The sequence below is a fragment of the Phalacrocorax aristotelis genome, chromosome 21 (genome assembly GCF_949628215.1).
Source record: "Phalacrocorax aristotelis chromosome 21, bGulAri2.1, whole genome shotgun sequence".
Taxonomy (NCBI): Eukaryota; Metazoa; Chordata; class Aves; order Suliformes; family Phalacrocoracidae; genus Phalacrocorax; species Phalacrocorax aristotelis.
The window spans coordinates 5515622-5542551 of record NC_134296.1 but is presented as its reverse complement, the minus strand read 5'-3'; the positions used below and the strand labels follow the sequence as shown (position 1 = coordinate 5542551).

General features: G+C 59.0%; 1 protein-coding gene across 2 annotated transcripts in view; it reads right to left on the bottom strand.

The window, feature by feature from the left end:
• TMCC2 (transmembrane and coiled-coil domain family 2) overlaps positions 1-26173 on the bottom strand; it is a 28398-nt gene extending 2225 nt beyond the window's left edge. Inside the window, exons 1-3 of one of the 2 annotated variants that reach the window (XM_075115563.1) lie at positions 25832-26173; positions 16548-17054; positions 202-1136 (exon numbers count right to left, since the gene is read on the bottom strand). In XM_075115563.1, coding sequence (XP_074971664.1) covers positions 202-1136; positions 16548-17054; positions 25832-25996 — 1607 coding nt within the window. In that variant the 5' untranslated portion in view covers positions 25997-26173. Of the gene's footprint in view, positions 1-201; positions 1137-4772; positions 5146-16547; positions 17055-25831 lie in introns of those variants that run through there. The other variant, XM_075115564.1, reaches the window with a different exon arrangement.
• Positions 26174-26930: the final 757 nt, after the last annotated feature.

Genomic DNA, 26930 nt, shown 5'->3' with positions numbered 1-26930 from the left:
GGCTGTAGCTGGTTACAGCTGCTGAAGAGAAAGCATTGCGTGATCCTCCACAGGAGTGGTGCTGCCAAGGGGTCTGGCAGCGGGGACTGCAGCTCCCCAAGTCCCTGACATGCAGGGCAAGCCCAGGATGGTGGCCTTGTGGTCCCTGAAGAGCCACCCTGGGTGACACGTGCTGCCACCCCGGCACCCACCCACCCCTACCTGTAGCGCTCCTCTTGCAAGCACTGTGTCATGTAGGTGTAATCCCGCTGCAGCTGAGCCTTGAGGTCCTCCATGGAGTCCTCCAGGTGCGACTGGCTGTCCTTGATCTCCCGGAGCTCCTCCAGGATGGTGTCAAAGTTATTGTGGTGGCTGTCCAGCGTGTTGGACTTGGGGCTCCCCAAGCCGCCGGGCCCTGCCCCTGAGTTGCTGCCACCAGCCGAGCCGGAGGTGGCACTGGAGCACTCGTCATCGCTGCCATACTTGGGGCTGGAGACCAGGGTGGCACTGCCGCTGAGAGCCCGCGAAGCCTCCTCCGGGTGTCCATCGTCCAGCGTGTCCTTCAGGTGGGCGATGTTGTCTGCGCTGCCGAACTTGTTCCGGATGAGGCTGGCGAACTCCCGGGGCTTGGAGACCACGGCGGTGTGGGTGGCCTGGGACAGACCCGAGAGCCCTCCCTTGACGCCCTCCACCACGCCGCCGCCGAAGCCGCTGATGCTGGAGCGAACGTTGGCGCCCACGTCCTTGAGACCCTGGTGCATGTCCCGGAAGACATCCTTGGGCTGTCGGGAAGGGCCGTTCTGCTCGATCTCCTTCAGCTTCTTGTGGTAGTGCTCCAGCTTCTTGTGCAGCTGCGCGATGGTCTGTGCCGACTTCTGGTTCTTCTTCTCGAAAACCTGCTTGATGCGGGAGGCTTGCTGCTTGTCCGCGTTGTTGGCCAGTTTCAGGTACTCGGCCACATTGTCATCCCGAGCCTCCTGCTCGATCTTGATCTGCTCGGTGATCTTGAGGATCTTCTGATGCAGGTGCTCGATGGCGGCTTTTGTCCTGTGAGGGTCAGGGGTGCCATCGGGGACGTCCAGGCAGACGGTGCCATCGGCGTCGCCGTGCCCAGCGGTGGAGGGCAGGCTGAGCGCGGTCACGTCCCCCTTGTCCAGCTGCGAGTGAAGAGAGAGGAGGGCGATGCTCAACAGAGGGAGAGGACACCCAGGCAGCCCCTGGGAAGGGTGCGGGAGAGGAACGGGGTGGGGGGGCAGTGAGCTGGGCAGGAGAACAGTTAACCAGAGCAATAGCAAGATGTTGGTTTTATTTTCCGTCTGGTTAAGCATTTCCCAGCCGTACCACTGCTGCTGGCATCCCAGGAATAAGCCAGTTAGAGGGCACAGCAATCAAATAATTAGGGTTTTGGGGCTGGTTTTGGCCACTTGCTTTCAACAAGGAGCATCCGCCACCAGTAGCTTGACTCTGACTTTCCACCCTCGCTCTGTGCAGACGGGCACCCGCGTTTCCGGACTGCAGGACACCCAGTGCCAGCCGGGGAAAAAGGAGCGAGGAGCTAAAACTGGAACCCGTCATCAAATCTCCCACCAAACCAGCAGTGAGAGCAGCGACTGAGCAACCCAGAGGTATTTTAGTCTTGTTTTCAGACTTTGGCTTTTAGCCTAGATGCACACAGGAATTTTTCAGCTAAAGAGAAACTCTGCCGTAACCCCAATTTGCAGGTTACACAGGAGCAGCTCCTGATCCCCAGAGGGCAGCTGGCTGCAGGTGCAAGGTCTCCTTTGCTTTCTTTTCCAAGGCTTCTCACCTGACAATGCCAGACCCCTCTGCAAACACAGGCTGCCACCTAGAAAGTTCAGACACGTGCTGATTTCCATTTTACAGATCGAAAAATTGGAGCATTGGGAGAGGAAATCGCTTGCCTGAGGCCACACTTAACATCACTGGCAGAGCCTGGACTGCAACCCAGGGTCCTGCCTCGTGCTCTGCGACCCAGGCACGCTGCTTTGCCACTCAAAAAAAAAATAAAAATCACTAAATCTTTCCAGTTGCTGGGTTTTATATGCAGATTCTTATGCAAATATCAGTGGTTGTATAAATGGCTCCTGGCTTCTAATTAAGAGCTGCTTGAAAGTTAAATACTGTTGGCAGACCTGAATAATTTCTGATTTCCATCACACTTTCCCCGAATGACCCTTTAATAGGGATAATGCTGTGAGATCATTACTTAGGAGTGTGCTATCACCAGGAAATGCCTTGCGCGGGAGGGAGGAATGTTCTCAAGATGCTGCTGTTTTATAAAAACACTCCCGTCTGCTGCAGGTCCTGCGTGGGGCTTGGAGAAGCAGGGCCAAACGCTGCCCTCCTGTTTTTTACTTGCATCTCCCCTTTCCCTGGTGTTGCTGTCCTGCTGGGAGCCTGGGGGTGCTGCCGCTTCGTGCAGGGGTCTCCTCGCGGGGGTCTCAACCTCCTTGCAAGGCAAAAGCAGGCAACCACAAGCTGGGTAGGAGCATCCCCCAGCCCCCTCCCCAAGGCTTTCCTTGGAGCAGCGCTGCTGGAATATGGGGCAGGGGCTGGAGGATGAGAGCAGAGGGGAGACCCGGCAGCCCCCAGCCCGCAGGCCGACACAGGCAGAGCTGGGAGCTGGATCAGCACTTTTTTTTTCTTTTAAATAATGCCCAACAAACCTGCGGCGTTTTCAGACCCCGCTGCCAGGCTATTAGCTGCTCGACCAGGCTCGGCCCTCCAGCTGCCCTGCGAAGGGTTCGCTTTGGTTTCTTATCGAGGGGCAGAAATTAGAAGCAGCAGGAAACAGACTTTTTGCTCTGATGCCCAATTCTCTGTTCAGTAAAGGACAAACCAGCTGTGGAAAAGGAAAAGGCAGCCCTGGAGATGCCAAAATGGGAAACCCCAGCTGGGCCAGTGAAGGGAAGAAGTTGCTCAAACTTTGTTTCCAACCAGGGAAAGGTTTTGGAATCACCCAAACCTTTGCCCCTGCAAAGCCAGTCTTCTGGATTTATTCGTGGAGTATATTTGGGAGCACAGAGGGAAGGGAGGGGGTGAGCGGCATGGATCCGACACTGCCCATCCATGCTGACGTGGCTGGGGCGAAATCCCCTCCCCAAGCGCCACTGAAAGCTCTGCTCTCTCAGACACAGGGCACATCATACAAAAGCCACATCAGGTTATTGCTTTGAAAAAAGAAAACAAAAAAAGACAATACCAATCTCTGCAGTATTAACAGACAGTGCCTGCTAAATCCCAGCAAGCCTAAATGACTGTGCAGTGGATTTAACAGGGGGATTAGTAAAAGCCACACTTTCCCTACATGCAGAAAACCTTCTAGTAGGCACATCAAAATGAAAGTGCTGTTTTCCAGCGCTTGTTTTCCAGGCGGGCTCAGAGGGGAGAGCAGAGGCAGATGTGGGATGCAGGAGGAATGCAGGGCGCAGGAAGAAAAATTATTCTTATCAACAGAGTTCAACCTAGGAGAGCTGGGATATGCAAAAGGCTCAAGCTAATAAGCTGAGCGAACAGTACTTAGAGGGCCACGGCCGGGCACAATTATGCAATGATGGTTTATTTGCTGCTGCAGGTTTGATGGAAGAAAGCCCAGGTGGCAGGTGAGGAGCTCGTGGCCCAGCAGCTCACTCGTGGCCATGTCCTCGGCGCAGGGCTGTGGGTCTCCCAACACACCCAAAACTGGAAGGGATTTAAACCTATTCTTAAGAAACTGCACAATTATTACAAAGTTCAGAACAAAACTCTCAGGACACTTACGCCCTGAACTATTCTGTTTTCCATACCCTATAGCCTACTAGGAAGCGCAGTGGATGAGTTAACGCCGTGACTTCTGCTGTATCGACCCCGAGCGAGGACTTTCACTACAAAGGGTGACCGTGGTTCCCAGCTGAAATACAACGCGGGGACGAAACAGCTGTGGGAAGGACCATATGCACATTCAAGCATGGAAAAAACAAGTACCGCCAAGCTGTCGAGGGATGCTGGCAGGCAAGGCAGACCCGAGGAGCTGCTGCACCGATCCGGCAGCCCCGCAGCACGGTGTCAGCGTGCCCCAGGCCCTTGGTGGCCGTGGAAAGCCACAGGAGAGGTCACGGCTGGCAAAGAAATGCAGGTAGGCAGCGGACACGGGGAGGCTGATTTTGGGGCCGTCGTTAAATGTAGGCTCTTCCATGGCCCCTCTTCCCCAGAGCACTTTATCAGCATGATTTGGGACAGCATCTATCCTGTGAGTTGGTGATTGCGACTAGCCCAGCATTACAGGGGACCCTCTGGGTGTCCCCAGTCCTATCCCCGTCCCCACGTGCGTTGGCAGCCCCGTGCTCCTCAGAGCGGAGCCGCTATTCCCACCAGACCTCGTTACCCACCCCAGGCGTTGAAAATAGAAGCAGGAGCCCTGACTCACACTTCCCACCCTCCTTTCGAGCCTGCAGCGGAGATCGAAGCAGGCAGCCCCGTGCCCCACTCTGCGCCCTGCCTGCTGCCCGCTCCCGCGCCACCCCTGGCCCGACACAATGGGCCGGCAGCAGCTGCCTCTGCTAATTTACCAGCCTGAGAATAATTTTTCTTACATAATATAGGAAGGCATGTTAAGGGAGTCAGCTTGCAGCGGAGCTTCCCACCCCGTCTTTGCTCTGCCGGCACGGATCATGCCGGTGGGTTTCATTCACCGAGCACCAGAAACAGAGGTACCGAAAGCCCCTGCGGGTCTCTCTGCCCATCGCCATCCTCCCTACGGTCTCACTCTAACCCCAACAGCTGCTGGAACCTACCTCCATCGCGGGCAGGGCTCGGGTCCCCCAGGGCTAGTCGGCGTGGGCTGCTCGGCCGTGTCCCTGCCGCAGCACGGAGCCCGGCAGCGATGCGCGGGCAGCGCTGGCTGCCATGGCAGGGTGCCTGGCTGGGGGAAAGCGGCAGCTGACGGCAGCAAAGTTTTGGGGGAGCAGCAGGGAGGGAGGGAGGAGGAGAGCCCTCCTGCAGACCTCTGTCAGGGCTGGCCCTGCGTCCCTGGGCGCTTCCCAAACGTGCCGAGACTGAGCCGATGGCTGCAGCGGGATTGCCGACTCAGGAAATCTGCTGGAGCTGTTTACAGCTCTCAGTGACTGGAGCTTTCAGGGCTGTAATGCAAACCCCCCCCTCGTCCCTGTGGTGGGATATTCACACGCCTCCAGCCCCATACACTGCCTGTGCCCTGACACAGCGGCTCGGGATGGGCCGTTGTCATCTGCTGTGTCACGTAGCAGGACATGAAGCCCGGGAGAGGCAGGGGGAGGCACACATAAAGCAAAACCCCGGGTGGGACCAAGGCACAGGAAAAATACAGTCGCCAAACAAGGAGCTGGGCAGCCTGAGGGAGCTAAAATCTGGGAACCAGCCACTTGTGCCTCACCCTCGCCGTGCACTGGGATGGACCCGGATCTGGCCCGCTCATGCCACAGAGAGCAATGGGGAAGGTTGCCCTGACCCGATTCTGCCACGGGAGAACATGCAGTGCACAAAAACCACATCCAGCCGACTGACCAGATACAAGTGTTTGAGGCTTCACGTGTAATTAAAAAGATATTAAATGGGACATCCAAAAAGCAAGCAGGGGCAACAGCAGGCTCTGGTTCTGCAGAAGCCAGTGGCAGTTTGGAGTCACCCCCCAGGTCCTGCATTTACACCAGGGCCAGCGTGGCTGGTGAGGGGCCAAAGTGAAAGTCCTGGGTGAGAAAGGAGACCTGGAGTTTGTCCATTTGACTCAGCCCAAACCCACGGGGCTGCACAGAGCAGGGTTTATGTGGCCAGCGCTGCAGGATCAGGCCCGGATAAGAACAATTGAGGGAAGCGGAATTCAAGCCCACAGCCTTACGCTGTGCCAGACCAAAGCCCTCAACGTGCCCTGCCGATGCCGAAACCTCAAACTGACTGTGGCAGCAGACCAGAGCATCTGAGCAGCTGCAGACAACAGGCTAAAACGATAAAAGGTTCATTTGCAGCTCTCTGGTTTAGTTATTTCTCACAAAAGGCAAGGAGACAACAACAGCTTAGGAAGTATTTTCAGCCACACATTGAATTGTACAGGCCGGACCGATGAGCTGATCGTGACCTAGATGCATGTTTAATGGCGAAGACCGTGCTGCTCCCACAGCTGAGGCAAGCCGAGCACCACTCAGCCTCAGGCTTCCCATCGTCTCTCAGGCTGTCCCCATGTCCGTCCATGCCCTGGAAGTGTAACCCACCACGTCGGAGAGGCTCTGGGTGCAACACTGCACCTCTGAGCTACCCCGTGGTGCCCAGCACAGCCAGCACTGCCCATGCTGGAGCCGGCCCTGCCCAGGTTTAGCAGCTGGGGCGGGTAGCACAAAAATCAACCTGCCTGGAACAGACAGATTTGAAAGGTTCAGTTCAAAAACTCCATAAAAGCACCATCCCCAGGTCTCGGTCCCTCTGTATCTTGCAAATGTGAGCTCCCCTAAACCTCGCCACGGACATCACCCTTGCAACAGCGGCAAAGCCTCCCTGCAGGAACGCTTCCCTTCCAGGAGACGTCGGCTCTGACGGGTCTGGGGCAGGGGCTGCCGGCACCGCCAGGCTGCAGGAACACATGCGGCTGCAGATAAGCTGACCAGTATGACAGGAAGAAATGGGCACAGAAGCAACAGCCTCCTGGGCTTGGGCTGGTCTGAGCTGGGAGTCCAGCACTGCCGGACCTTCCCCCACCAATTCCAGTGCTGGTGCTCATGCTCGCAGCTCTCTGTGCACCGCTGGGAGCAGGGAGGAGGCAGAGCTGGAGCAGCCCATCACGGACCGATCTGTGATGCAAAGCTGCCAAAGCACAGTTCAACACCAATAACTAAAATCCTTGGCCTCTTCTAGCCCAAACTCCTGCTGCTGCAGCACCGGCACTGTGCACGGCACCCTGCCCAGGGCATCCCCAGCGTGCTGCCGCACCCGGCAAGTGTTTATAGGAGACGGTGCTTGGGAGCGAGGGACAGGCTGAATCGCCCATGCGGCAGCGCAGCTCACCAGTGCCATCTTCCCAAACCGGTCTTGGCCATTGGCCCTGTGATGGGGGAGCAGCGCTGGAGGGACCTGGCTGGTCCCTGCACCCCAGCCTGGGGATGGCACAGCCCCGTGCTGACCCGAGCATCCCCACAGACCACGTTACCGCTATGGGAGTTGCTTCTACCCACAGAGCTGTCAGCAGATCCCATGTTTCTTGGTCTGTCCTCTCAGAAGGACGTGATCTCATAGGCAAAAGCCTCCCCTCCCCATCTGGCTGTGAGTTTGCGTGAGCAACCTTTGCGCGTGCTGGTGCTGACCCCCTTCCCTGCATGCTCACCCACCGTTTGCAGGCACTGGTGGGGGCTGTGGTACCATCCGTACTGCAAGGCACAGAGAAGAGCAGATTCCCCGGTAAGTTAAACCCACCAGGAGCAAAATCTAGCTGTGCCTACCGTACAGTGCTCAGCTGTGCTGGGGAAGGGCGAAGAAGGAGCAAAGTTTCCCCCTGGTGCTGCACCGATGTTCAAAGACGTGGGGTATGGCCAGACCCTGTGGAAAATGCTGCAATGCTGCCCACGGGGACCAGTGCTGGCAGCACACCCAGCTCCTTGCCAGCCTGGGTAGGAGCAGTGTGTCTCCCGTGGGCAGGCGCCGCTCCTCGTCTGTCCCTCCGATCCCACGGAGCTGCCTCTGCGAGGGTGGATTTTGCAGCCTGGCCAAGCCCCGGGCCGTGGATGCCTCCGGGCATGACACAGGGCACATTACCGAGGGACATTCGTCTTTAGTTTAACATCTCTCATAGCATCACTTTGCGTTTTAGCATGGGAGCCAGAGGTCACTTCCCATCGCTCTTCCGTTGCCTCAGTGGGGCAGGAAAAATCCCCAGCTGCACAAGATGCTCTGGAAAACACCCTCCCTGCTCTGAGCTCTGCTTTCCATTTCCCTTGTTTAAAGCGCTGGGGCTGGCCCCGAAGCCCGGCTGCTCCCCACTGGCCGCTCGCAGCCCTGCTGCAGGCAGTGGAGGGAAGCATCTTTTGGGGCTGCCAAGCACAGCCCCACTTCTGCGCTGCGACTCCATTCTCCCAGGCTGTGGTACTGGCCCCCCCCGAGCCCCCCACACCTCCTGCCAGTTCACATCCCCCTGCAAACCCTGCCAGGCTGTCCCTGGCCTCAGGGAAAGATGGAGGCCCACAAATTTCCCCAGAGGAGGCTGAAGAGGTGGGGATTTGATAAACAGCAGGATGCTCAGGATGAGACTTTGCAGGCAGCCTGCTGCAACAAGACCTCGAGAGCATTTTTTATTTATTGGAGACCTCAGGCAGCTTGATTCATAGGAAATAACCTATTCTCAGCTCCCCGCCACAAGGGGAAGGTTAGGGTTAGCAAATAAGTGCAGAAGCAAGAACATCACCTATTAATGCCCAGGCACAGCAAGGTGGAGCAGTGGTGCAGCATCTCCCCTCCCAAGGGCACAGCCTCCCTTCCACACGATGCAAAAACCCCACTGACATGGGGTTTTTGCGTCGTGTGAAAAGTGGGAAAAGCGGGAAAATCGTGGGAAAAGTGGGGATTTTGCAAGGAAATTACCCGAGAGGTTGGTGGCGGACTCCCCTTCATCCTTAGCACTGGCTCTGCTTTAGATTTAGTCTGCTGCTTAGAAAGTGGCAGCTATGTTTTTCAGGCCTGCCTGTAAGAGGCAAATTTAAAAATAAATAAACCCCAGCTCCCATGCAAAGAAGATCCCTGAATGGCCACAAAATCACTGCTCATTCGGTGTGTGCCAGTGCTGAGCGGTGCAGAATCCAGCCCTGACCGCCTACAATGTCCCGTTCTGAGCACCTCAACCCAGAGAGAGGTCAGCTAGCAATGAAACACAAACACATCGCAAATTTTGGACTCGGGCTCTGCCTTTGCTGGCCAGCATGGGCAGCAGCTGGGGCTGGGCTTAGCAGGAATGTGCAGCGCCTGAGCTGAGTGTAGAGATCCAGGTACTAAAAAAAGGAAGAAGACTGGCCGAGCTGCACTAGAGTGTCCTCGACCGGGCTGGGAAAGCTGTGAATGGATTATCAGGAGTCAGGTCACTGATACAGGTGAAGATCTGCAAAGTTCACCGCTCCTTAACCTCACGTTCCTGAGTGCATTTACTGTCCAAAGCAAGTGGCTTCTTGGCTAAGACCTCAACCCTTGCAAGCGGCAGCTGTACAGAGCTCAGCAGCAGCCTGACCTTCGCCGGCAGGTACCGCCTTGCTCCTCACCCCTTATTCCTGGACATCCCGAGTCCTTGCCTTGCCAGTGCCTAGGAGCAGGAAGGAGAGCAGAGGGGGGTACTTACAAAGACACCCAGCAGAGAATTTAAGAGCAATATCCTCTTCCCGGGACAGGATTCAGGAGGATGTGGTTCTGGCATGAGGATGCCCTGGTCACTCCTGCAAAGCGCCGGGCCGGTGCTCCGCGAGGCGGACGGATCCTCTCCCTCTGTCATGGCTGCGGTTAAGGAGTCGAAGGGGCAGAGGACTGTATGACGTGCGTTTCCAGAGGAGGCACTACGAGGCTCTGAGGCAGCCAAGAACAAGCAGCACAGGCTGGTGAGCTTGGAGGGAGCCTGGGGGAGCGGGAACAGGCTGGGTGCCGCAGAGGCCCGTCCTGCTCCTCCAACTGTGCTGGGAGAACAAACAGCACCGCCAAGCGCTGCCTGGCCGGGCTGCCTTCTGAATGATGCAGAGAATAAACAATCGAGCTGTTCCCCAGTCCCCTGGCTGAGCTGGGATGGTGCCACCATCCCACGGGGCTCAGTGGCAGCAGGTGGGGAGTGTGCTCCTGCACGGCACCCGGTGAAGAGCCCCGCGTGGAAGGCGGCTGTGTGGGTACAGATGGGCAGATCCCCAGGGGATCCGTCCCCGATGCCTGCCCTGGGCTTGGGAAGTCCCTGTGCCTCTGTGCCCAGCCACACCATGAGGACCCCAGTGCTTCCTGATTCGATACCGCATCCTCTAGGTCGGGGAGTGTTCCTTGTGCCATGGACTCGCAGGTCACTGGGAGGAACACCTCTGCAGAGACGATTCAATGACCATCCCTCACGGGTGAAGCTATTCAGGGCCCTGCCTACACTTGGAGAATCTTTGGAAAATTTCCCACTGTTGTTTTTCCTGGAGGGAGTAACCCCGGGAGCTCCAGCAACGGTGCTGCTATGTCGCTTGCTGGGTGAGACAGCATTAAACCCACCAGCAGCACCTCCAGCCCATGCTGCAGCTGGGTTTTGACACCTCTAACAGGGTGCTTGTGCAGCTGGGGGGGATTTTCAGCAGCTTTTGTATGAAGGGTTTGAGGGGGAAGGCACGGAGAGGCAGAGCCGCAGCTGCAGCGGGGCGAGGAGTCACAAGGCAGGACCCTGCTTTGCTCATCCTGACTCAGGAGCCAAATCCTGCTCTCAGCCACAACCCAGCTGTCTGCTCGCAGTGGCAGGGGATGGGCAGGAGAGATCACGGCATGGACATGAACCCTTGCTCCCCCAACCCTGCTCTGTCTGCCCTGGGCATCCACCCCGCGCACCAGCCGCCCGCTCGACCCAAATCCCCCGGGGGCAGGCGGCAAGGCGGTGTTCGTGGCGCCTGCCTGTCGCGGAGCGGGAGCTGCTGGTGGGCTGGAAACAACAGCCATATGTCAACGAAGGCTGAGGAACACGATGTCTTTTGCTAGGGGGTGAATCAGTATGAGAGTCTGATATTCTTCTTCTCCTGAATTAATTAAGCAGCAATCTTGGGTATCTTTGTCTTCACAGCTATTATCTGCTTTTCCCAAAGTGCTCCTTGAAGCATCATCCCAATGGGAGTTCCTGCCACCACCCTTTGCTCAGAGCCTCTCATTCCCCTGCGACACGGGGCGAGATGGAGGTAGAGAGGTGGGAGCTGACCCGGACACGAGGACTCTCGCACCTCCACTTTCCTGATGCCCTGTGGGGGCTCAGTCTGCAGGCAAGGTCAGCAGTCCCCCCCTAAAACCCTTGGCATTTGTAGGGTCTCCACACACCGGTGCTCCCCAGCTCACGCCCTTGGGACCCCAGCTGGATGTCGAGGGGATGCCCGGCCATGGGGCTGCAGGGAGCGCAGCTTTACAGCACCATTCCCTCCCTTCACTTTTGCAGTCACCGCTGGCCTAGTTTAGCTTCTTCCTCTGGGATTTTAACACCAGAAGTCACCCGGAGTTTGGGTGGAAGGGGAGGATGTGCTTTGCCTCTGTCAGCAAATCCTCCTAAAGTCATGCGAGATACTTCACCAAATGCATGGAAGTGTTGGCTCTGGTTTCCAGCTGCGGAAATTCGAGGCAGGGAGCAAGGGAAAACCCCTGCCTGGGAATCTCCTGTCTGGGTTAGATGTGGGGACAGCACCAAAAGCAGTGAGACTCGAAAGTCCTGTGTCCCCTTAGCTTGTGCCAACTCCTCGGGGACTCTTAGGTGCTCAGCATCTCCAGAAAACAGGCTGCCTGCTCAGGAGCACAGCCTCAGGCTTCTGGTTTTAGGATCACTGGCCCCAGCTCCACAAACACTCAAACTCCCATTGAAAATGAGTTTTAGGGGCAGCAAAGCATCTCCAGCATCCCACCGACGGAGCCACCCCAGCGCGCCTGGCCGATTTCCCTTGCCACTACCAGGTCCTCACCCACTGCAGGGAGAAAGGATACTCAAGAAGCACCACGGAGCAAACCCGCCTTCCTACCGGCTAGTCCCCGATGCCGTGGCATCTCCCCTCCGGGCTGGAGCTGGGCTGGGGGTGCTCAGCACCCCGACGGGCCACACTGGCCCCGAGGGGACACGGCTGGGTTGCGCAGAGTCCCTGTCCCTGTCCCCATCCCAGTTGTCGACTGAGACCAGTTCGGGGTAACCGGAGCCGTGGGAGGTGAGAAACCACATCCCCGCCCTGAAACCAAAGGCGGTCGGATGCCGGCGGGGCTGAAGGGAGCCAGGGCTGAGCTGGACCTGTTGCAGCCAGAAAACAGATGTCTGAGCAGGGGAGATGAACCTTGCCTGATGGCCTTGAGCTGCCGGAGCAAGGGCTGAGCCCTTCCACAGCCTCCTGGCCACCACTCGCCCAAACCCTCCATGCCCAAGGGCCAGAGCCATCCCGGGGGTAGATGCTCAGGAACTGCGAGTTTCTCTCTGCTGACTATAATCCATCTTCCCCTGATATAGCCACTGACCCGGCGGGCATCTAAATTTAGCGGGATGAATCCTGCCCTGCCTTTGGAGTGCTGGTGACCTTAAGGCAGCAGGATGGGGCCGTGAAGACAGGACCCCTGCAAGGCAGAGCCCCAGGCCCCCAGACCACCTCCCGCAGAGATGGGGCAGGCAGCAGGGCAGCGGAGGGAGGGGACGGGAGCAGGGAAATGGCACACTCAGGCTACAAGCCTATAAATAAGCGCGGCTCATAGCCGCTCGGCAGCCGGCCTGGCCTGCAAGCCCGAAGCTGAGACGTGGCACGAAGCCCCCCTTGTTCCCCCTGTCCCTCCCCTGTGTCTCACAGCAGAAGCATCCGTGCCGGGGTGCCAAGGCCGCCGTGGGAGGGGCACGGGGGGACGCGGGCAGGGGTGGCAGCTGGTGCTGTCACTTGCCGAGGGACACCGAGGGCAGGTGGGCAGGGAGCCCGGCCAGGCTCCAGCCCTCGCACCCCTCGGGGGTTGTTCCGGGCGCTGCCGGCCGGGGCTGAGCACTTTGCACTTGTGACACTTGTGAGCGGATCCCTCTGGGATACCGGGGAGAAGCCGGCTATGGGAGCGCACAGCCAACCAGCCAGACGGACAGACACCCGCCCACGGCGGTGCGGTAACGCTGCCCTCTAACGGCCACCGGCCCCGCATCCAGCCCGCTCGCACAGGCTCCCTCCCGTTCGCGGCTCGGTGGGGGTTGCAGGGGCTCGGAGGGACCCCGAGGCCCCGGCGCAACACGGGGGCTCACCTGGACGTGGACCATGCCGCAGTCCCCGCAGGCATCCGCGCAGCTCCCTGGCAGCACCAGGCATAAAACCCCTCGGCTGCCCCGGTCCAGCTCCGGCCGCCCCAACGGGGACAGGGACGAAGGTCCCCCCGGGATGCTCTGCCCCGCCAACACTGGTGCTCGGCTGACCCCACCACCGCGGGGGATCGGGGCCTGTGGGGGGACCCCACAGCCGCCGCTGCCAGCACCAGGGCCTCGGCAGCCGTCCCAGCCTGTAATGCCCGTCTGCCCGCCTCTCCCACAAGGTGCTGGCGGGTCACCAGGAGGAGATTAGTGAGATAAGGAGAAAGCTCTTCAGCACGCTCCCATCGCCACGCGTGGTCCGTCTGCAGCCTCCCCCTGCCCCAACCACGCCGCTGCCACCATCACTGTCACACGTGTCCGCAAGCCGGCACGTCCTCGTGTGAAACACCAACACCGGCCGCGTGCTCCCTCGGACACACCGACGCCAACGTACGTCCCAAATACACCGCCGCGCTTTGGCCAAGCGAGCGAGTCGCGCACGATGGGACGTGCGGGGAGAGTGGCTGTTTGAAATCCAGCGGTGTTCCTGGCTGTTGGTACCCGCGGCCCCGGAGAAGCAGCTCCCCCAGCCCACCCAACGGGCTCACCGTCGAGCCGAGACCCGTGTTAAAGCAAAGCAGGGAGCATGCGCTCCGTGGGCACACATCGACCGGCTGCGGCTCTCAGAGCAGCATCAGCGTACAAAGCCTTGGTCCCAAGCTGCGTGCAATTGCCAGCAGGAGGCAGGGGACGTCCGGGTCATCGCACTGACATCCCACCCTCATAGAAGCTGCTCTTTGCATGCACAAGGTGAGCAGAGCACGGTGGGGAAGGCTGGGGGCAGGGAGCCACAAACACATGTGCTCCCAGTGGGCATCACCCCGTAAAGCAAAGCCTTGTCCCCAGCTCGGTCCCCGACGTGCGATGCTGGTGACAGACCCCCAAGCCCCAGCTGGGGGTTACCGCTTGTCGCAGTGCTGGTGACAAACCCCCAGCCCCAGTTGGGGGTTACCGCTCGTCGCAGTGCTGGTGACAGACCCTCAGCCCCAGTTGGGGGTTACCGCGCAGCACGGTGCTGGTGACAGACCCCCAGCCCCAGTTGGGGGTTACCGCTCGGTGACGCTCCCCACGACAGACAGCTGGGCCAGAGTGCGGGGCAGCTGCAGGTGCAGGCAGCGTGCAGGCAGCTCGGGGGCATGCGAGGCATCCCTCCGATGACACCATGAGCCCATCTAGACCCGGTGCCCGGCGCTGAATGCCCAGACTGTGCCGCAGTCCCGCTCACCTCCTCCAGCCACCCTGTCTGCTCCCCGCAGCCGCAGCGCCCTGGCAGCTGCCTCTTGGGGGGACCTAGGGGGTGCAAGGAGGAGGAACCATGAGTGCCCGGCCCCAGCAGCGATGAGGGTGACCTGGGACCATCAGGGATTGCAGGGCAAGGGAACTGGTGCAGGTGAAAGTAGGGAAGAGAAAACTTCAGGAACCTAATTAAGAAATAAAAAAAAAAAAGGGGAAAAAAATCAATAGTTGTTCAAAAAGCACTTGCTGAGGCTGAGCGATCCTGTGAGGGATTAATCCAGCATGTGCTCAGGCCCTTATGCAACAGATGGAAAATTCAGCATGAAATTTCTGGGGGAAAAACAGCTCTTTCACAGGGGCCCGGTGCATCTCTAGGGCGGCGGCTTCCAGACTGAGGGCGAAACAGGGAGGAGGCAGAGGCATCTGACCCCAGCGGGACAGGGCAGAGGCGATGTGAAGCAATTGCTGGCCCAAAGCCCCTCTGCAAACCTGCCTGCCGGGGTCTGGCGGAGCTGTGCCGGGTGTGCTCGAGCCCAGGGCACGGCAGCACCAGCCACCCCTGCGGAAGAGGAGCTGGTTTGCTGCAGGCAGGAGGCTGGGTTTCCTGAGGGCTATGGAAAAATAATACGGCATGAGAATATCACATAGCTCTTGTTTCTCTAAATAGGTTATTTTTCCACTGTCCCACAAAGGCCCCAGTATCGTCTCTCTTCTTATTACTCTTTGTGTCATATGCAGTTAATTATTCATCCCCTTTTCGTGCTCTTTGTGCTGCTCCGCGAGCAGACACGGACCCGCTTTGCTCTCACCTCCCTCCAGGTTCTTCTGTCCCGGTGCAAAGTGCTTTGGCTCAAAGCTTTGGCCGTAACCCCCAGAGGGCTCAGCGGAACCAGGCTCCTTACAAGGCCAATGCCACGGGCCAGAGGGAAGAAATTTTGGCTGCAGGTGCTCAAATTAACAACCTGAATAGCCCCTGGCCCTGCTTGGGCACCTGGTCTGGGTGCAGCGTGGGGACTGCCAGGGAAGGGTCGGGGTGCCCTGATTTGCGCACAGTAAAGCGGGGAGAGGAGGACCTGGGAAGCCGTTTCTTGCAAATGAATGACGTGTTTATCCCCTGGGACGAGATTCCCACGTCCCGGTGGTGGCCCCGTGCCCGCGTGGCTGTGGCAGGGGAGCAGTGCTGGCACCCGCTGCAAGCCACGAGCATCAGCTGCAGCTCGGCGCTGAAACAGCCAAGCGAAAACAGAAAGAAAAAGTATCTGGTTGATCCTCTTTCCATTAGCTCAGAGGGCAACAGAAGTCTCCAGGTCAGATTTCCCCTCTCAGAAACTTGGTGCCAAGGAGAGAGGAGCCGCTGGGGAGGGGAGACACGTGGGAACCATCGCCCCCAGCCCCTGCACCCACTGGGTCCCACTGCTCGGGAGTGCATGGACCTGACACCCCTGCTGCTATCCCACCCAGCGGCTCTGCCCAGCCACTGTCACCCTATTACGCAGCTATTCCTGTAAAAGCCACGCACCCACGAGCCCCCACAGGGTGCTGGAGCCTGCCTGGCCATCACCCCACCCCAAGCCCTACCACTTTGCCAATTCACTGCTGGCATTTTCAGGTAAATTAAGAAAAAAAACAAAAGAGGATGCATCTAGCCCTCAGGGCTGCAGAGAGTGATTTTAGAGTGTGACACCCTCCAAGCTCCAAGGGCCAAGGAGAGAAGCCCACATGAAGAATCCCGCCGGCACCCGGCGCACCTCTCACCGCTCTCACCGTGTCCTCAGCGTGCCGTGCTGCTGCGCTAATCTCAGCTGTTTCATAATTAACAGGGCTAAACGCTAGATGGAAATACCATCCTCTCTATTAGCTCTGCACAGAGCGGTTTAAAAATCACTTTGGAAGGGACCGATTTGTGGCCACCTGGCCGAGCCCTTATAGACACCCAGCGCTGGGGTGCTCAGGGTCCCCTCCAACCCCACGCTGGGGGTCCCACCCCACGGGCACAGAGCTCTTGGCAGGTCCTTTTCTCTCTCCCTCAAATCCCGCTCTGGGAATCCGACTGAGGCGTGTCCCTGCTTCCACCTCCCCATGAGAGAAGCATCAACTCCAGCAGCCTCTGGACCCTGGGGCTGCCATCTGCCCTCCTGCACACCCGGTGCCACCAGCGCTGCCCCAAGGGACAGTCTCCTCCCGACAGTGTTTTGGGGCGCTCTGCACCCAGTCCTGCCCGGGCTGCCCGGCGTGGGCTCGTGCCCCCCCAGCTGCCCCCGTGGCACAGCCCTACCTTGTCGGCCAGGCACTCGGTGTCCTCGGTGAGCAGGTAGACGGCCCCGCTCTCGGCCAGGAGGATGGCAGTGTCGGTGGTGGAGGAGGACCTGGGGCGGCCCTGGTGCTGATGCAGGATGGCGGTGAGGCTGCTGTCCTGGGGGGCCTTACGGACGAGGTGGGGGCTCCCCTTCTGGGGCTCCAGCGAGCTGCTCTTGGCCCGCCGGCTGCCGCTGTGCAGGCTGGTGCCGCGCTTGATGGAGGGGCGAGAGCGGATCTGCTGCAGCACCCGGTTGAAGGCGGTGGGACGTGCCGGGAGGTCGTGCAGGGACATGGCGTAGGAGACGCGGTGCATCTCCGGGGACCGCTCCTTCTCGTCAGGGGAGTCATGGTCGGACATGCCGTAGTGCGGCGGCAGCGAGTCCTGCGAGTTCTGGTGCTCCCGCTCCCGTGACCGCCGGCGGCTGTGGAAAAGGTGCTTCAGGCCATGGCCAAACATGGAGCCTTCAGACAGCTGCTGGATTTTCTGCAGGAGAGGAGAGAAGACAACCCCTGTTACTGTCAGGATGGGATGGCATTGCCCCACTTTGGCACACGCAGCTCTGACGGACAGTGCCCACGCTCACACTGAACCAAAACGTGAAGCTCAAGGGATTAAAGAGCTTCTGGAGGGCTCTGGGGTCCCCACACCAGCCCAAAGGGATCTGCGAAAGGGAACAAGCCTTGCTGCTGGCACCCATGGAAAAGTATTAAACATTAGTGGCCATGTGATGGCCCGCAGGGCTGAGCACAGTGGCTCGGGGTGGCTCAGGTATGCAGCTCCAACAGCATTACCCACGCTGGGGAAGGTCTCTGATGAGCGCTGGCTACCCCTGAAGGTAGCAAGAGGAGCAGAAAGACCCCTCAGAGCAATGGAGGGAGGAGGGTGCCTGCGGCAGCCAACCCCAGGTGCTGCACGGAGACCCCGACTCCGCAGGCAGCAGGAACGGAGCAGCCTTTTCCTTATCTAGAAAAGCCATGGTTCCTCCCAGCCTTGGAGCCTCGGCCACCGGTGTGCTGCCAGGAGGCATTTGCCGAAACATGCTCTGAAACATGCTCCAGGAAGGATCAGGGAGGGCTTTTGCCTGGGTGATTTTCCATGGCCTCTGAGCACAGCATGGACCAGGCTGGTCTCACTTATGGGGATGAAATCGCAGCTCATGGCCTGGTGCCACCAAATCCAGTCGCTGCTGGGCAGCAACTGGTTTCCAGCAGGAGACAGGACACGCCGCTCCCCTGGGTACCCCTGGGTCTTCCTCTCTCAGGGGGCTGAGACTTGCGTTCCCACAGAGCACACGGCTTTTCTCATGCTGGTTCCTGGGAATCGGGGTGGACGCTGGCCGTGGCAAAGTCATGCAATATAGATGGTGGAACAGATTGTGCTCTTGATTACAGCTGAGTTGGCCTGTAGTGGTTTCCCTGCAGACACTGGAACACCCAGATTTGCATCCCTGGGAGATTTTGGCTGGGTGCCCTCTGCAATCCCCTGCGCGTGGTCGACCCGGGGGGCAGCGGTGTGGGCAGCAACCTCCAGCATTTGCAAAGGGCTCAGCAGATCCCAGATCCCTGGTCCATCAGAGCTCCCAGACAGCAAATAAATGTTCTTGGGATGTTGAAAGATCCTCTCGCCTCCCAAAGCAGCCTCAGCTACGAGGAACCCAGCAGATCACAAGGCACAAGTCTGCCCTGTTGCTCTCTGTCTCAATTTTGGAGTTAAGCCGAGCACCCTACCTTTGAGGACGCCAGTCCTGACCCTGCTGACGTTCAGAGGCATTTCACCACTGATTTACTGCGGCTGGGACTCTCCCCAGGGATGCTGGTTCCTGTAACTGCGGCGCTGCCATTTACTCATGCTCGAAAACCAGCATGAAGCGGGCTCCAAACCGGGAGCTACTTATAGCCCCAGCAGACACTTGGCAAAAAACCCGGCATTTAGAAAAGCAGTGATGTTTGAGACATGACCTCCAGGAGCTGCAGACTGTGGAGGATTTCATGGCCATACAGAAAGGGCTCCTCCTAAAAATCCCAGACATCAAAGCCACAAGGTCCAAATCCATCAGGGCCTAACTCTCATCACACTTGTAATATTGACAAGGAATCAGCAATTAGAGCCTGTGTCACTAAACACTCTAGGCAAACCCTATAATTCCTCTCTTATCCATTCATAATGAAAACTTCTATCCTTTTGGTTTTTCGTAGGAAATATATAATAAATCTATGGTGCTGAATTGCTACTTCAGGAAATAGTGATTTAAATTTTATTCTATTTATAGAGTCTCTATGGAAACAGAGACAGCATTAGATAGATAATAACTATAAACCCACAGATTTCTACCATCAAGGGTACGGCATACCCTCGGATGCACAGTTAGCCCTTTAGAAGGTCCAGGTGAAAAGAAACGACCAATTCCTTTCCTTGAAGGTAATGAAAACAAAATAATAGTGAAGCCAGCAATGAAGGAGAGGATGTTTTCCCAGCACCAGCGTGGAGGCGGAAGCCAGCCACCCTGCGGGGGTTCTTGGCCCAACAGCTCCGTCTGATAGAAATTCACCTTTTAAAAGAAACTTTCCTCAGGCCCTTTCCAAGTTTTCCTGAAAGAACCTTTCCTGGGCTCTGCAGGTAGGGCTCCAGCGGGACGGGAAGAGATCTGCATGGGAAAAAGGGGAAGGAAAGCAAAAAGAGGAGTCCCAGCCTTGCTGTCCTGGCCTTGATCCCCCACCAGCTCGATGGCTTGTCAAGCCAAAGGCTTGTCGACATTAAAGAGTGGTCGGGAGTGGTCACCACAAATAAGCCATTCTGCAACGATTATTTCAGAGAATTGGCTGATGTAAAAACTCTGTTTTATTATGTTACTCCAGGATATTACTGCATTTCCAAAGCAGAGGCATTTTTCTGGCATGAAACTACTCATGGCTCAGAACAGAGTGTCTGCACGGGCTATTTTGGAACAGCTGTTGCTTAATAACTGATGCAATGGATACAGAGATTAATTTCTCAGTGTAGGCAGCTGTAAAACACTAAGATTAGTACAAAAATATCTTTATTTCTTTTGCCTTTTTCATTAACGCAGCCAGGGTCTCCTGCTCGGCAGAGGGGACTTGTTTCCGTGGGCTCCAAAGGAGCAGCTCCTGCTTCACGTCCCCCTTTAGCGGATCAGTTCTTGCCGGCTGCGGCGGGGTCAAGCCCAAGGCACACGGTTTGGCTGAGCACGGCTCTGGGCTGACCACAGCCGCACTCTCCGCCTCCTTCTTACGTGCTTATCTACTGATGGAAACGAATTGCTAAAGTGTGAGAAGCTAGGAGGGGGTTGCACCCTTGTCCCATCCCACCGCCCTGCCTGCGCTGAGAGCAGAGTCCCAGCCCTGCGGGGACACTGCGGGGACAAGCCGCGCCTGGCCAAGAGCCGAGAAAACCCATTTTAACCCAAATTAACATATCTTGCAAGAAGACAGTGACTTGGATGACTGTTTTGTCTGGGATGCTGCTCTTTGGCAACGTCCCGTGGGAGAGCCAAGTGCTGCCCTTGCCCGTCATGGCAGGGCTGGGCATCCCTCCCTGTCTCCCGGGCCATGCCGGGCTCTCTAGGGCTGGTGTTCCTCCCGCTGCCAAATGGCCACACAGCCTGAAACCTCCCAGTTTCTCACTAAATGGTTTTCCAGCTCTGCCTTGACATCCAAACCTCTTACTCGGCTTTCAGACGCACAAGGAGGGGGATCTTGTTGCCGTGACCTTATAGCACAGCCATGCGCTGCAAAGTCCCACTCAATTAGTTTTATTATTGTTAATTATTTATATCCCTGGCCCACCGAGAGGCTACAGCCAAGACTCTGCAGCCATTTGGAGGCATTGCATAGACATAGCGGAAGATCATCCTATCCCATCCCGTCCCGTCCTGCCCCATCCCATCCCCTCCCATCGCATCCCGTCCTGTCCCGTTCTGTCCCATCCCATCCTCTCCCATCCTGTCCTGTCCCGTCCCATCCCGTCCCCTCCCATCCCATCCTGTCCCATCCCATCCCCTCCCATCCCATCCCGTCCTGTCCCGTTCCGTCCCATCCCCTCCCATCCCGTCCCATCCCCTCCCATCCCATCCCGTCCTGTCCCATCGCATCCCCTCCCATCCCATCCCGTCCTGTCCCGTTCCGTCCCATCCCCTCCCATCCCGTCCTGTCCCATCGCATCCCCTCCCATCCCATCCCGTCCTGTCCCGTTCCGTCCCATCCTCTCCCATCCCGTCCTGTCCCGTCCCATCGCATCCCATCCTGTCCCCTCCCATCCCATCCCATCCCATCCCGTCCCGTCCCGTCCCATCCCTTCCCCTCTCATCCCATCCCATCGCATCCTATCCCATCCCGTCCTGTTCTGTCCTGTCCCATCCCATCCCATCGCACTCTATATTTTAAGGTGGGGGGGGAGCCATTCCCCCAGTGGACAGAGACAGGGAATGAGCTACTGAGCAGCCTCGAGCCCTGCGAACAGCAGCAGGGCCCCAGGAGGTCCTGCTCACCCCGCACAGGGTTTCTGGTCCTCCTGCTACTTTCTCCAGCTGATCCTCCTAAGGGTTCCCAGCAAGGGGGTCCTACCCCATTGCCAGCAGCCAGCTGGGGGCCGGGGGCAGAGTTGTCCCCACGGGGTGGCAGCCAGCCCAGCTGCCCCTCACATCCTTATCTCACACCAGCATCCTGAGCCCCAGTTCTGCTGCAAATCCCGCTGCCACAGATGCCAAGGAAAACGTATAGATGTTCTAAAATGGAAAATAAAGCACTCCCCCACACACGCTTCTCCTCCCGGGGACAGGATGAGAGAACAAACATGTGACAAACGTTAGTCATGTTGTTTAATGCACTACCAAAACGCTATAGTGACACGCAGCTCCTTAAACGCTCCCCAGAATAACATCTGTGGGGCTGGCACCGACCGCCCAGGTGTGGCTCCGGCCTGGGGGGCTGTGGATCCCCGCAAGCTCCCAACTTCAGGTGGTGTCTGCAGGGTGAAATCTCTGTTGCTGGTACTGAGAGGAGCCAGATGTTCTCCCAGGGGAATAACAGAGTGAACGGCAGCCCACGACCGCTTCTCTCACGGCTGTCACCTCTGCATCTCCTGAATTGACTGTGGGGATGCTGAGTGCTGGAATTCAGTGGGATGCAAGGATAGGGACCCTGGGGGTCAGATCTTGGGGGGCTGGGACTGTAGGCAGCTGGGCACAGAGCGCTTGGCCTTAGCCGAGTGGCCCACACCAACATGAGCGTGTGTCCGCTGGGATGCACCATGCAGCTGCCGGGAGGGCAGCGCGACCCGGCCTCAGCTCTCGTCCCTCCACCGCGCCTGGCACAAACCCTGGGGAAACGCGCTGTCCTTCTGGCTGCACCCTGCCCGGGAGGATGCTCTCCTCCCCTCTCCCTGCGGGGCTGGGGGTCCCAGCGTGCAGCTCTGCAGCGGTGAGAGTGGGGACCCGCCGGGGTCCCTCCTAGCAGCCTGAGAGCTTTTGATGAGCGATGCCCTGGAGAGATGATGGATGTGGCCGCTCCAGGGACCACGCTGCTCCTGCTCGAGATGCTTGACAACAGCTCCATCCCGCTAACCGCAGGGGAGACGGCTCACCTTGGTGGTGTCCTTTCAAGACCAAAATATGCCTGGAAAATTGTTCGTGCAAGGGATTAAATATAAATGTACCTGAGGGTTTAGAATAGGGGCTGGCGACCTTTACAGTCAGGAGGAATCCTCTGCATCCTCCCTGCAGTGAGAAGCCTGCACAGGCACTGCCACGGTGGGGCCTCTGAACCACATCAGGGGTTCTCCACCCCCAGACCCATCCCCTCACAGTGACGGGCCATCAAAGAAAATAAACTAGCTGAGTGGGTTTAACCTGCTGTGAGGAAACGGGAGGTTAATGTTTCACCCTGTCCACTCCGGCCACTCCCGTCCCAACCCCATTGCTCAGGGCAGGACCTGTGCTGGGGACTACATGTCCCATGGTGGGACCTCCCCTTGTCCGTCATCTCCCTCCTCCCCAGGAGAGGCTCCCTAGCTCCCGAAAGCCCAGGGGAAGCTTTTTGTCCATGGATATGGGGTTTGGGTCAGGCCCTGGGAAGAGGGAAGAGCTTAAGTCAGTACCTCTGGACTCCTGATCTTGGCTTTTGGGTTCAAAGGAGGGAAAGGCGGGAGACATGAAGACGAAGATCATGAAACTGGAGATGGAAATTATGTCAGGCTTCAACTTTCAGCCCTTGCCCAGATCGGCCCATTTGGGAAAATAGAGAGAGAGAGAATCAGCCAGGGAAAACACGCAGCTCAGAGACACTCTGGGACAGTGGGAGTGGGCCCAAGCGGTGAACGCCTTGGTGGTGGGACGCCCCGGCCACCCCGGCAGCTGCGAGAGGCTGGATGTCTCCTTCTGCAGTGTTTTGTATGGATCCAGTCACTCTGCTGCAGAGTGCAGAAATCCCTGCCACCCAACATATTTTTGAGCAGAACTGTGTGTCATGCATCTGCTTTGCTCCTTGCCAGACTTATGGGTTTTTTTCCCTCTTCTCCCCTAATGGAGCCCTTGCTTTCGGCAAAGGAGCTGGAGTCAGGGCTGCGGAACAGAGAGCTGCCACGGATCTGCCGGTCTTAGGGGATGGAGATGACACAAGGCAGCCTGTTGTCTCCAGGCTGCCAGCTCAAATCCATCTTCGGCTGGCAGCAAACAAAAGTTTACGTCTGATGCTTGTTTACTGCCCACAGGGAGATGAATCTGTGGGTCTTACTGTGTGGCACCATGCCAGCCTGGGGACAGTAGAGGGGCCAAGGACCAGCCTGTTTGAACCCACCCCACCGTGGCGAATGCAGTGCAGCTCCAGAGGGAGTTTGGGGCAGGAAAACTTTAGGATGATATTAACGATGCCACTAATCATAGCAACAGGAGGCAAAGTGGCTGAATCGGTGGTGACTGTGGTGGGGCCAGGCAGAGCGCCCAGCTCTGCCACAGAAGCTGTGGGCAGCACCAAGATGCAATTTTTCATGCATTCTGCCTGGCGAAGCAAGTTTGAGGATTGATTCCATGAGGGCAATTAATTGCTGAGCTACAAATGTGTTAAAGGTGAGCACCGTGAAGCAAACCTGCATTAGGGTATTTTACTCGCATCAATAAAATCAATGGGCATCTGGCCATTGCTGTTGCTGTGAGCTGGACTGGGCTGCAGACCAGGCTGAGCTCTAGCTCCGAGCTGGACGCGCTGACCAAGGAACGCTGGCCTGGTGGCCATCCCAGTCATAAGCTGCGGCTCATTTTGCCCCACACTCCCACCTCTTTCTGACTCACTGTGCCGGTGAAAAGGGCCCCAGGTGGGATGGAGAGAGGCTGGGGGATCATGCAGATGAGAAGCACCACCTTGGGCAAGCTGAGTTGAGCCTCCTCGAGGTGAAAGTGTCCCACCCCACCAAGCCCTGAGCACCACATCCCCATGGATGTGCCTTCCCCTGGCACTGGGCTCTCCCCTCCAGCTGTTTTTAGGGCAGCAGCAACAGTTGTACATCATGTCAGCAAAGCCAAGACGGCCTCAGGAGCCAGAGCTGCTGCTCAGACATCGAGGAAAAAGCACCGCATGTCGCAGCGAGCAGAGTCCTGCAACCACAAGGCTTCTTGTGCTTAAAGCAGCCAAGTTCTCCTGTGGGAACGGGGGTTTTTATTTCCTGGCTGCCTTTCTGGAAGGGATGCATGCAGGCACGGCAGCAGCCTGGCAGTCCTGGTTGTGATTCCCAGCTCCCACATGACCTTGACCATGCCGGTAAGACCTTTTAGGCCGAGCAGCAGGCTGGAGTGCCCCACAACAAGGGTGTCTGTCCTGGATGCCAGGCCACCCCTGGGTGACCAGGGACATTTTTTGCTTCTGTGCAGGTCTTTCTGAAACCAAAGAGTGGAAGCGGCACCTCTGTACCACTGTGGCGCGACCACCACATCGTCTTTGACAGAGCTGCCACGAGCACGCTCTGCCCGCGGCTGCAACATGCTGCAGCGCCTGAAAACACCAAAGTTATGAGCAGGGAATTCATCTCTGTAACATAAAACCCCACCACATCCACACCAGCTGTTGAACGGCCGGGGGTCAGAGCTGCTCCGCTTTCAAACCCACAGGAAATTTCTGCCCAATTTCACCCGGGACCGCCCTGTCCTGCCTGCATCCCTGCCTGTATCCCTGCCTGTGCCCTGCTGCCGGGGACCGGCTCCCTTCCCTCCCGCAGCGCTGCAGTGCCGCGTAACTTGTTTTCCTCATTAACCGGACACAGCCCGAAGGCACGGGAGGAGCAGCCTTGGGGCCATTTATACACCGGCGCTTCCCGGCTGCCGCAGCGCTAATCCTATCAGCGCGGCTGGTGGTCCCCCGAGCATCTCCCCCATGCTCAGCGCTGGGGTGACTCTGGCAATTATTTACCGGGGTCTGCTCAGCCCCTCTGCAGGGGGACAGCCCTGTTACCCCAAAAAGGCCTGCTTGGGTGGTGGCAGCCCGCTCCAGACATGCCCGCAGGCCCCTTGCCAAGGGCGGGTGGTGTCACCAGGGTCCTCCCGCCTCTCCCACCGCCACCCTGCTATTATTGCTGCTCTTGGTGGCCAGGCTGCAGCAGGGCCATGGCCTCGGCGGTGCCCAGCCCCATGCATGTTTGTGCAAGCCTTCTGTAAGGCATCTCGACCCTGGGAGGTGGCCCACTGTCAGGGCATCCGCACCCCAGGGCCATGCCCTCCCCTGGGAGCATCCCCAGTGCAGGAGGATCCCTGGTCTGGGAGCAGCCCAACCTGGGATCTCTTCATCCCAGGAGCATCCCCATCCCAGGAGAATCCTCATCCAGGAGCATCCTTATCCTGGGACTATCCTCACCCCGAGACCATCCTCATCCCGAGACCATCCTCATCACAGGAGCATCCTCATCCCAGGAGCATCCTCATCCCAAGATCATTCTTATTCTGAGACCATCCCCATCCCGAGACTATCCCCATCCCAGGAGCACCCTCATCCAGGAGCATCCTGATCCAGGAGCATCCCCACCCTGGGACCATCCCACACCCTCCAAGGTCACACCTGTAGCAGAGCGGGGACCAGGGTGTGGGGACGGCCGTACCCCACCAAGGCGTACATCCCACCGGTAACCCCGCCGGGTGCTCACCGCACCGGTAACCCCAACTGATCGGTAATCCCACTGTTGACCCGAAGGGATCCTCGCCCCTCCGGTGACCCCACAGGGAGGCCCATCGCCAACCCACTGGTACCCGCCGGCCGGCGCCTCACCTTCAGGTCGGGGGGCTTCGTGCGCGGCGGCGGGACAGCGCCCGCCTCCGGGACCGCCGCCGCCTCCCCGGGCTTGGCCTCCATGGCAGCAGCACCGGGCGGCTCCCCCGCGGCACCGGGCTCTTCCTCGGGCTGCTGCAGCTCGTCCGACCGGCACCGCTTCATACCGGTGCGCCGTGCCCCCGGGAGCGGGGCGGGGAGGGGGGGGAGCGCCTACGGCCGCGGCGGCGGCGGCGGGCGGCGCCCGGGCGGTCGCTGCGGGGCCCGGGGGCTGCGTGCCCCCGTCCCGCCCGCCCCAGCCCCGCCGTGCCCGGGACGGGCGGCGGCTCCGCGCCGCGGCGGCTCCGCGACCGCCGGCATCGGCATCGGCATCCCCGCCGCCGCCGCCGGCGGAGGGGCCTGAGTGGCGGCGGCGCTGGCCAATGGCGGCGGGAGGCGGGCGGGGCCGGCGGCGGCGATTGGCGGAGGCGGCGCGGAGCTGTCGCGGGCGCGCGGTGCTGCCGGGCCCGCCGCCCCCGGCCCGGCCGGTCGGAGCGAGACGCCGGGGCGCCGCCGCCCTGCCCCCGGGGCGCCGCTCTGCCTTTTATTTCTCCTCTTTAAATCTATATTTTTATTGTAATTCATTTTTTTGTGTGTTTTATTTTTTTCCCGCTCCCCACTCCAGAGCCCGCCGCGGGCCCCGGCGGTGTTGCCCGAGCAGCAGGGCCGTCCTGCCGCGGCCGGGGCTCCGCCGCCGCCGCTTCTCCCCGGTGCGGGCGCGGCTCCTGTCGAGGGTTCCGCCGGCCGCTGTCATCGCCCTGCTGCTCCAGACCACCCCCGCGCTCCTCCCAGCCGGCCCCCGCCTGCCCCCCCGCGGCTGTCCGGGCGGGGACCGAGGCCCCGGGGAGGGATTGGCAGGCGCGGGAGAGCGGACCGGAGCTCCGGGCCCCCACCGGGAGCCCCGCCGGCGTCACGGGACTACAGTTCCCATGAGTCCCCGCGGCGCAGCGGGACTACAGCTCCCGGCATGCAGCGCGCCCCGGGGTCCGCCCGGCCTCCTCCCCCTTTGCCCCGCGGCGCCCCGATAAAGGTTCCGCGGCGCACGCAGCGCGGCTTGCTG